At 38.6% G+C, this 11,614-nt stretch overlaps 1 protein-coding gene across 1 annotated transcript; it reads right to left on the reverse strand.

Annotated features, from left to right (window-relative positions):
* Positions 1–5,894: 5,894 nt before the first annotated feature.
* LOC133734135 (uncharacterized) lies at positions 5,895–10,972 on the reverse strand. The gene is made up of 9 exons (XM_062161772.1): positions 10,610–10,972; positions 8,909–8,980; positions 8,577–8,666; positions 8,384–8,426; positions 8,108–8,214; positions 7,267–7,362; positions 6,921–7,111; positions 6,760–6,829; positions 5,895–6,276 (listed from the first exon to the last, which is right to left on the reverse strand). Exons 1-9 carry the CDS (start codon positions 10,754–10,756, stop codon positions 6,163–6,165), a joined length of 930 nt encoding a protein of 309 aa, XP_062017756.1. The 5' UTR covers positions 10,757–10,972; the 3' UTR covers positions 5,895–6,162.
* Between the last annotated feature and the right edge of the window lie 642 nt (positions 10,973–11,614).

The raw sequence follows: 11,614 nt of genomic DNA on the forward strand, positions 1-11,614 counted from the left end.
TATATCGCCCAACACCTCGGGCTACCGAGAATCCTGAGAATATCGATACCACCTCATAGACAACCGCAACAACAACCAACGCCCTCTTCCACACCGTGTCCCAAAGATGCCAGACCACGTGCAAGGATTGCTCGTCAGCACATTGACCATAAGATAAAATCGACAATAAACCCATTCATCCCCAGGAAAAACACCACATCCATGGCACCTCAATTTGACGGTTTTGACCCAACCCTAGCTCAATAGAGTAGGGATATGCTAAAAACCAGAAAAACCTAACAAAAACCCTAATCGAACTCCTAACCAAGAAAACTACTTTAAACAAAAACATAGACCAGTCGCCGCAATCATCTTCTTCCTCTTCAGTTGACCCACCTGCAGACCACCACCATAGATCTGTCCCGTCGAACTCGCACCGCCGGAAAGACTCCATCCACGCAGCAAGCCACACCAACCTCACCTTTTGTCAGCCAGATCCAGGCATAAAGCCAGATCTCAATGAGCCCACACCGAGTATCAGTGAGAAACTCGCCGTGCCTTGTCACCCGACTTCATCCAACCGCCAGAAAGTTCGACACCCTTGCACTCTTCGCCGATCGACCAAACTCGGAGAGGGAATCAGTGTCGTACGATCCATGGCAAACCGCCGCCACGATCCAGCCTCTGACCACCTGCTCCAACCCTGCGCCAATCGCCAACCAGCCATCCTGCCCGCCTGCACCGCCGCCTGAGAGGAAAGAAACGTCATACACGACCAAGAAGGTGACAACAAACTCGAGAATATCAAGAGGATACAAAACGATCCGCCTATTTATACTGTTAAGAAAAGAAGTGACAATTAAATCTAGATAGGTATAAAGGAAGTAAAATTAGATACTACAGCTATGAAATTTTGACCCATCTATACTAGGCTTGCCACCTCCTGCAATCTAGGTTTCCACCTCCTGCTTCATAGCCTTGGGGGATCATCAACCTAGAAGCTTGACTTCCAAGAAACACCTCCTAGGCTCCTACTTGTGTATGTTGATAGCTATGAATATTGTGCTCGTCTAAGGCGGTAAGTTTGGGTTTTCAGATTGAAGGGAATCAAAAGGATGAGGTAGATGATGAAAAGAAATGACGATGGTTTGAGTTTGGGAGGTCGGTTTGATCTTCTTTTGTTGTAGAAGAGATTCTAAAGAGGTTTAAGGCTGGATAGTTGGGCTCGGGCTTTGGACCACAAATTGGGCTACTCTCTTTACTTATAAATGCATTATGCGTATAAATGTAGCACTTTACTACATGCATACATATCACATTTAACATACAAAAATCAGAATGTAAAAGTAAAATGGAATTGGAATTGGAATTGGTCTACTCATTTCATTTCATAACCCCTTTATATAGGGATAGAATTACAATGGAAACATCAATTAACATCAATTACAATAATGATAGTAAATGCTGATTGTGATGTGATTGTAATTCCTTGATTCACTCTTCGTCAGTTTCTTTGATGAAGACACATAATATGCTTTTCCTTTAACACTCCCCCTTGTGCCAAGTCAAAGATGAAATGGTGCATGAGTTGTTGCCTCACTAAAAACCTTGCCAAGTAACAATAAAAACCTTGTGGGACAAAAAATACACCTTGGTCGAAGGAAAAGAGCACAACGCACCTATTACATTTGAGTATGACATGTGTGTGTTAGACTCCCCCTAATGTCTACACCTCCCCTTGATCCTTACATTAATCAAGGGAGCTTGGAAAGTCTTCGCATTCCTATGTTTTTCACATGTTTCTCAAATGTGGCCTTGGGCAATGATTTGGTGAACAAATCTGCCACATTCTCCTCAGACCTTACTTGATTCACTTGAATCTTGAGGAGAGCCTGTTGTTGCTGATTGTACAAAAACTTTGGCGATATGTGTTTTGTATTATCACCCTTGATATAACCTAGCTTCATCTGTTCGATGCAAGCTGCATTATCTTCATAAATGCAAGTAGGCTCTTCAGTGGTAGAACTCAAACCACTAGTCCCTCAAATATGTGTAATGATAGCTCTTAACCATATACACTCACGAACCGCCTCATGTAGAGCAATGATCTCTGAGTGGTTTGAGGAGGTAGCCACAAGGGTTTGCTTGGTTGATCTCCAAGATATCGCCGTGTTCCCAATGGTAAATACATAACCAGTTTGGGAACGACCTTTATGTGGGTCAGAGAGATACCCAACATCAACAAAACCAACCAAAACATCATTTGGGGTTTCGGTGTAGTGAGTGGCGCTTTCGCCATCAACATTTTCTTTAGGGATTGCAGTTCCATCTGCGGTCCCTCTTGTCTCTGTAGGGAAAGAACAGTCTCAGATCAATGGTTCTTTTTAGGTATCGAAAAATGTTCTTGATACCATTCCAGTGACGCTGCGTTGGCGCTGAGCTAAATCTAGCTAACAAGTTCACTGAGAATGCAATGTCTGGTCGAGTACATTGTGCTAAGTATAATAATGCGCCTATTGCACTTAGATAGGAAATTTCAGCTCCCAACACCTCTTCGTCATCTTCCTTTGGACGAAATGGGAGTGTTAGCAGGATGCGCTTTGTCCATGTTAAATCGCCTGAGCATCTTTTGGACATACGCAAACTGGTGGATTAGTATTCCACAAACTCGGTGTTCTAGTTCAAGGCCTAAACATAATCGAGTTTTCCCAAGATCATTCATCTCAAATTCGAATTTCAAGTAGCTCGCGGTTTCTCTTATTTCATCAAGAGTACCTATTATGTTCATATCATCAACATATACAGATACAATTGCAAATCCGGAACTTGTTTTCTTTATGAATACGCAGGGGCATAATTCATCTTTCTTATATCCCTTCCCAATCAAGTAGTCACTTAGACGGGTATACCACATCCGCCCGGATTGTTTCAATCTGTAAAGTGAGCGTTTCAACCTAATTGCAAACGCACTCCGTGGTTTAAAGTCACTTGACTTGGGTAATGTAAGGTCATCAGACACTTTCATATATATATATATATATATATATATATATATATATATATATATATATATATATATATATATATATATATCTGAATCTAGATCCACATAGAGATATGCAGTAACCACATCCATGAGCTTCATTTCCAGTCATTTGAAAACTACCAAGCTAACTAAGTAGCGGAACGTTATAACGTCCAATAGGGGAGAGTATGTCTCCTCGTAGTCAATTCCAGGGCGTTGTGAGAAACCTTGCGCCACAAGGCGAGCCTTGTACCTCAGGACTTCATTCTTCTCATTACACTTTCTAACAAAGACCCATTTATGTCCTACAGGCTTTACATTTGGTGGGGTTAGCACTACCGGACCAAATACCTGTCTCTTTGCCAGAGAATCTAGTTCTGCTTGGATTGCTTCTTTTCATTTAGGCCAATCTGCTCTTTGTTGACATTTTGCAACAGAGCGTGGTTCGATATCATCGTGTTCTATGATTTCTTAAGCAACAGTGTATGCAAATACATCATCAATGTGTACGGAAGATCTCTCCATCAACTCATCTCATACACACTCTCATAATCCATTGAGATTTCTTTGTTCTTTGGAATAATTTCAAACATCGGAGCGTCCTCCAGTATTGATTCATGGACATAACTATAATCAGAGACAATCTCATGAGAAGGGTTCTCTACATTGATGATTAATGGATCGGTTTATGCCTTACTCCCCCTCTTCTTCCTTGAGTGAGTGTCAATCGAACCAAGTGGCCTCCCCCTCTTCCTTTGGGGAGCCACGGCCTCAACCACACCTTCACTAAGTATGGTTGCAGTGCCTCTATCTGCGGCGCTGTGCCCCTTGTTGGGGACTTCTAACCTTGCAGGCACATTTGCAGCTAGTATATGTGATCTCGTCACTTTTGCAATATCAGTAAACGCATCAGACATCGAATCTGCTACGTTCTGAAGATTGATTATTCTTTTCACTTCACTTTCACATTGTGAAGTGCGGGGATCAAAATGAGACAGAGTGGGGACAAACCACGACAATTCATGTCATTCCCTTGGAAAATCTTTTTTCCTATCTCCCCCTAACGACGGAAAAATTGTCTCATCAAAGTGACAATCTGCAAATATAGCGGTAAAGATATCGCCTGTCAAGGGTTCCAAGTAACAGATAATTGTTGGGGATTCGTGCTGATAACGTGTAAAAGTAAAATGGAATTGGAATTGAAATTGGTCTACTCATTTCATTTCATAGCCTCTTTATATAGGGATAGAATTACAATGGAAACATCAATTAACATCAATTACAATAATGATAGTAAATGCTGATTGTGATGTGATTGTAATTCCTTGATTCCCTCTTCGTCAGTTTCTTTGACCAAGGCACATAATGTGCTTTTCCTTTAACACAGAAAAATATTTAAACATTATGCACATATCAAATGGTGAGGAAAGGATATATGTGTAAGAAATTTTAATTAACTAATTTATTTTCCTTATAATGTTATTTTCTTAATATTTTTTAAAAAAATTAAGTCATCACAATGGTGTCGTGAGTTTTCATTCTTTACAAATTGGTGGACGTCATTCTCTATTGTTTCAATGAGTCTCATTTGGACTACGATATTGTGAGCAGCACAATTATGTGCATTGGCGACCAGCAGAGTTAGTGTCTTTGTGACAAGGATAGTCTCCATCAACTCGTAGTCGCTTTGTTTTTCTATTTCCAAGAAGTGAGTTTCAATTTTGTAATTGAACAACCATTCCAACAACTTATAATTTGTTTTGCATTAGTTTTTTTTTGTTTTAACCTTCTAAGGTTAATTATAACTCGTGGTTAATGTTCAAGACGCCCATATTAATGATTGTAATCATCATTTATGATTTAAAATCATATTAATTAAACTTGTCAATTAACTTGATTTGGAGTGCATTGTCTGGCGGTGACATACTAGCATTGACAATCATCCTTGGCCTTCTAGTGGGATTGTTCCTATCTGATCTTCGAGTCAGAGGTGATGGCGATTTGGAGCATTTGTGGATTGACAGTGTTGACATTAAGGTGGCCATGGTCTTGGGTTTACTTTAGTCTCAGGTCTGACGGTCCAGCATTTCTTTTGGTCGGGTTCGAAGTCACGACTAGTGTAGACTTGGTCGATCAAAGGCAGGTCAGGAGGACTCTGGGTGGCGCGTTAGTGTTGACAAAGTTGTGTATCAAGGATTCACTGCGCCTGCGTATCTTGTCTTTACCTTTAATTGTAGTGCAAGTTAAGTCTGTAGTTGAGTCGGGGCCTTTTTGGCTCCATTAGTCAGTCATGTTGGAGTTCCAGTGTGAAGTCTAGTGGTCATTTCTGTGTATGAGATGATGCCAAAACTCATTGTATCCAGTTCATTTATTAATGAAGTTTCTTCTTGATAAAAAAAAAAACTTGATTTGGAGTGCATTGATCTTCCGAATCCGTTTAGTAACGAATAATATTCAACCTGTACCAGATCTAATAATCCAATTCAAAATAATAATAAAAAATCAGATTAACTAACGTTCGGTCCACTAATCTTGTCATCTTATCTTCCCCACTTCTATCATATCTCCAAGGCCGAGGATGAATTGCCAGAGGTGATTAGATTCCCTGTCATCTATCCTGAAGAACTAAAGGGCATGGAACGCACCCCCACATCCAGTCAGCTCTTTCATGCTTGGTACGGCGAGAATCCAATTCTGGATTTCATTACGTTGATTCGATCCTCCTGGCACACTGGGTTTTGCTAGGGATTCGATTTTTAATAAAATCTGTCATCTTTTACAGTGACACCATTTTTTATGTGACAAACTGGGACCAGAAGCGCACAAAAGTACTTGCACGCTTTGAAAAGCGCAATATAGAACTGATTTCAGAATAACTTGGCCTTGGGGATTATTGAGTAAACTGAACGATTTGAAAAGTTAATACATGAGAGTTTTAGAATGGTGAGGACTGATTTCTTCTAGGAACAAACCCACTTCCAGAAATGTCATACATGGCAGAAAAAACCTTACAAGCCCAAGTTACAGAAGTAACATTTTGTAATTTACAATAATAGAATTTGCCAATTAGCATTTAGCTAGATAAACAAGATCTAAGCAGCCCTCTCTGATGCATAAGCACCAGATGGCACTCCAAAATCAAGGTTGATTTATTTATGCTATTGATTCACCATCATATGATCAAACCCTGCCCCAGCCTGAAGCCCAGGAACCCGACTAACTCCAACATTGTGAAGCAACTGCTGCAGCCATCTCCTTGTAGTTTGATCTTCCTGAAATCATAATTTGAACCATCACTTAAAAAATGGGGCCCAAGTAAAATAGTAGGACGATATACACAGCGAGGAGTTCATGACACTGAAGATGGTACATTTCATCAGGTCCATGAAAACAGAAATAGAGAAAGGACCAGTGATGTTTGTAAAATCCAACAACTAGAATGAAGACCATATATATTCTTCAGTAAAAGATAAGGGTCATTGTTAGGCAGGCATATGAAAACACAAAGTAGAAAGCTTCAAAACTGAAAACCAAGTGGGACACTGTTCCCACATATCACAAAATACATTTGGTTCATGAAAACAAGAAAAAGAAAATAGACCCACATTTATGAACACATGTATAAATATACATTCCAGTTACTTGTTAAATATACGATGACTTGGGAAATACGAATATGCAAACCAACAAGGCTCATCTGAAGATGAAGCAGCTAATTTTATTCACATCTCTAATTTTATGAAAGAAGTGCTTACCCGAAGGCAGACACTGAAGGTAGCATCTCTTAAAATGTCAGGAAGACAACTTCTTAAAGCATCACAAGCCCTGCATGATAACAAACCATGAAGAACTCTATTAAGATCATTAACAAGAGAGATTCCAGAAAAGAAAAATGTAAAGTCTTCAATCAAGCAACCTCGGGTTTTCGGATAATCTAAGGTAACAACGGATGATATGTTTTAATAAACGCGATGAATGTTGATCAGCAAGTGATGCAACCATATTCCCCAACACTCGACCTACTGCAAAAAACCGCTCTGCTGTAGTACAAATATAATCCAAGCCCACATCATCCAACAAAATCTTTTGAACAATAAATGTGGCAACCTGCCAGAAGAAATTCCTTTGTCAGTAATTATATATATTATTACATTGCTCAGGCAAATGCAACACCCCTGTATGCATTAAGCTGTACCAACATCTTAAAAATCAATTTACAGCAGAAAGAATGAAAAGTGAAAAGATAGAAGAGTGCACTCAACTGTTTTTGACAGCTCACTGCCCATTTCCATAGTGCGAAGGCATAGGGGAATTATTTCCGTTGAGAGAAGGAAGCTAATCACTTCTGTGTCATCAACCTGGCAAAGAAGAGGAAGGAACCAACATCATTTTCTTTCAGAAGATATAGAATACTAATGTTCAAGAAAAAGCCTCCACAAATAATGAGCTAAGTAACAATAACACTATTCTCCTCTTCAGGTATCAGATGTACATGTGTAACAAAAGTGTGGGGAAGAGCAGCACCATAATGGTGTATGAAGCAAGAAACTCTTACAAGATGGCGATAAGTGATCAAAAAAATGGAAAAGCATGCAATGTAAGGCAAATACAGATCCATTACAGAATCATATATGTTCTTACTCCAATGTTCACTCACAAGAACTGTCGCAAGAACTAGAAAGCATTTCTGACTAGGTAGCTTCACTATAGTGAAATGTGTGGTACCCACAATTTTTACTAACTGATGGATATAGTAAAGAAAACCTTCCCTTCGAGATCTAAAACCTAAATAAATAGATGAAACAGTCGTCTTTCTATCCACCTGTTTTACCCCCTCTATTTGATTTGATAATAAACTAAAATAGATTCATTCTTAGATCTACCTATGCAATTAAAAACAGCAGAAGTGCATTTACTCAAGGCATGCATTAGGTTCTTCTGTTTGGACTTATATTAAATATGAGTCTCAAATTCTATGCCATTCAGCCTATCAAGTTACTTCTACATCAGCTCATCAATTAACGACATTACATGCATCATATATCACAATTATCAAAGAAAAATACAAATATATGTTCAGTTTGGGCAACAAGAACATCATACCTTCACCAAGGCGCCAATGACACCTAAGCTGGTAAGCCTTAAGTACTCAAAAGGTCTTGACTTACTTGTAGTATTAAGAAAAGGGTACAAATATAAAGGTATATGAGCTGCCAAAGAAAGACAATATCTCAGACGAAAGAATCCTTTCTTGGAATTCTAATAAACCATAAGAATAGAAGCTTCAGTGAACTGCCTGACAAATAGTGTTTCTATATACAATCACACTAGGAAAGAAATTTGAACCCTTTGCATGTATAAAAGATGAAGGCTATTTACCATTAAGGAAATACATCCTTGTGTCTGGGTGAGAAGCAACACACTACAAGAAAAAGAATAATATGAAGTATAAAATAGTAAACACGTGTAAAATATAGGACAAAATTCCATAGTATGAAAGATAACATGTACTTCATGATACAAGTCCATAATAATGAGAAGGTTATTAATTGAAGAGGTGACAGCAGTGGACCTGGAGCAGAGCAAGAGCATTGCAAACTCGATTTGATTGGGCAGGAGTTAGATTTGGTGGTGATAAAACAGGGTATATTGAAACTATTTCCTGCACACACACAGACAAACAGTGAGAACCCATCATCAGGGAGTAACACAAACAAGATTCACTCATACTGATTCTCAAGCAGGAGAAACCTACATGATGATGCAAATGCCCATGCTTGACACATAAGAAAATAATTGAAAACAGGGTTCAAGCACATGCAAAATGTCAACCTTGTGGATAAACAAATTTGTAAAACAAGTATATTGCAACACGCATAGCCTAATATAGTACTACCAACCTACCTGCAACAGAGCAGCAACGGTACCGAAAGAATTCCACAACAATGGGGCCAAATCTTGAAACAGTTCTCTCTTCTGAAAATTGAAATCAAAATGGAAAAAAGAAGGTTAACTAGGGATACCTGTAAAGAGGATCCATATGACAATCAAATTGAAACCAATGACAGACACAGGTCTTCTTGCAGCACAAAAAGTATTAACGGTTACAACTTAAAATTTACCTCAGGTGTGATAGACCTGTGCGATATGGCAATTTTGCAATTATATCGCACAGCTATAAGACAATGTTCTAATAATAAAATACTACAAAAAAAAAAAAAAAAACACTAGAAACTTCTCATGTGCATGCATGTGAGAAATGGAAGAGAGAAAATAAATTAGAGGGAAGTTACCTGCACTATGAAATTACTCCAATAGCCTTATTACAATAAATTTTCAAAGTTAAAGAAGGCAGAATTAGATTTTTTTTTTTGACAAAAAAGGTAGACAACGAAAACGGCTTTAGCTCCTATATGTACTGGGAAGATAACTTCTTTTTATATATACTGAAGACTTTCATTTTCCCATAAAAAAAAAAAGAATAAAGCTGGGTCAAATGATAATCATCTGTCTGTTCCCAAGGCATGGCATGGCTGTACTTAACATTGTCGGGGAAGTATTCGAGTTTCGTACGAGGCAATCCCTTATTGGACAGGGCAAGCACTTTCATAAAATGTGTTACAGAGGCAGTGCAAAAAAGAGTGAGGGCTTTGCTTCTCTCAGGCTGTAATTTTCTTTGAAAAGAATTCAGACAACGGACCGTTTATCTTTCTATTAAAAAACTGTCAGTAGATGCGACAACAGTTTTGTGTACTGATAGAAGGTGTTACAAAGGCAGTGCGAAAAAGAGTGAGGGCTTAGCCTCCCCCAGGCTCTAATTTTCTTTCAAAAGAGTTCAGACAACACACCGTTTGTCTTTCTATTTAAAAAAAATTCAAGTCACTCGATGAGACAACAGTTTTGTCTACCAATAGATTTTTTTGAAATTAAAAAGTTGTACAAACCCTTCATCTCCCCCTTTCACCTGATGAAAAAAACAACAATCCATCCGCAAAGACGCTACCTCCCAGCCTTAAACCTGCAGTTTAATACCACTCGATGCCTCTCTGTAGCTCTCCTCAGTTTCAGTTTGAAGAGGGACGGTAGCCTAAACCTCCGAGCTTCTAAGTAGCTGCAACCCAGTAATTTTCCCAATGTTTTTCTCTGTTATCTATTAATCATTTTCTTAACCTCCAATACATTGAATACTTAGCTATAACTGTAATGCCATATGTCAAATACCCCAAAACACAAAAAAGCTTCCAGCTTTCCACTTTTACAATAACCATATTAGGAGTTCTTTCTCAAAAAAGATCACAGAAGCTAGCTAATGAATACATACCAAACATAAAACAAATGCTAACATTTAAATTTGAGGGAAACAAAATCGAAGACCCATCAGCTCGAAAAGCAAGTACAATTAGTTTTTTCTCAGCAAATGAACGCAATCAGAGAGCAAATACATGATTCCACAACAAAATTAAGACTCATTAGAATCCAAATGACTCCCAAAAACCCTAATTTACACTCTATTAAACCCTCAAAGCTCAAAACCCTAACCAAATAAAATAAAATAAAAACCCTAACTTGAACCAATCCAATGTGGAAAACGAGAAGGAACTATACCTTGGAGAGTTCGAGGAGAGCATTCTCACGAAGCTCGGGGTTGCTGAGTTCAAGAACCAAGTGCTCCGCCGACGCCATTTCCGGGTCGGGTGGGGCTCCGGCTGAACCGGGTTTAGAACCAATCGGACCTCCAAACGGTGCGTACATGCAGACAGAGCTTAGGGCACACACACCATTTGAATGAATAGAGAGAGAATCTTCAAGAGCCTTTTTGTACTTGGAGAAGAATAGGACTGGTGTGGAGCCACGTACCAGACGTGCGCGTGGCGATGGCTGGGTTGTGACACCTCGTTTCCGCTACAAAGGGTTCGACGAGAAAGTGCGTCGACGCGCCACTGAGAGCGGTTGATGGCTTTTGCCTTAGTTTCGAAAAAGGACTGCGTTTTCCGAGGTCGGTTTTAGACCTATAGTACTCTTCTGTGCAATTCAACCGTTGGATTGCTATATTTTTATTATACAATTTGACCATCTCACGGTTCACAGAATTCTTCATTTCTCGTTTCGAATTTTCTATATAAATTGTCATTGGAAACCACAGAAAAAGAAAACCTAATAAATATGTGCGTGCGTCTATATAATACATGTATTATTTGTAATAGAGTTTTTCTTCATAATATAGTTATCTTTTGATATGTTACCGTTATTTTAAAGCCAATGAAATAGTCAGTAAAATATTCTTTATTAATTTGTGTATATTATAATACATAGATTTAGTGGAGATTTTGGGTATTATTTTATAATGTTCTCTTAATATTATTGTAACTGTGGTTCAGGTTTTATGTCTCCTCCCCCTTGTATACTATGGTGTCATTAATTAAGGCTTGAGGGAAACCGCACCAACCTCTTTCAAGAAAAAAATAAATGTAATAGACTCACTTTTGAACGAGTTTAAAAAACATAGAAAACTTTCCATCTCTAGCAGAAATTGTATATTCTAAAACTCCATCTATGTTATTGTTCCTATGAACAGTGATTTCCTTATGAATAGTGTGTTTTTGGTTTTTC

This window comes from Rosa rugosa, chromosome 2, assembly GCF_958449725.1.
Source record: "Rosa rugosa chromosome 2, drRosRugo1.1, whole genome shotgun sequence".
NCBI lineage: Eukaryota > Viridiplantae > Streptophyta > Magnoliopsida > Rosales > Rosaceae > Rosa > Rosa rugosa.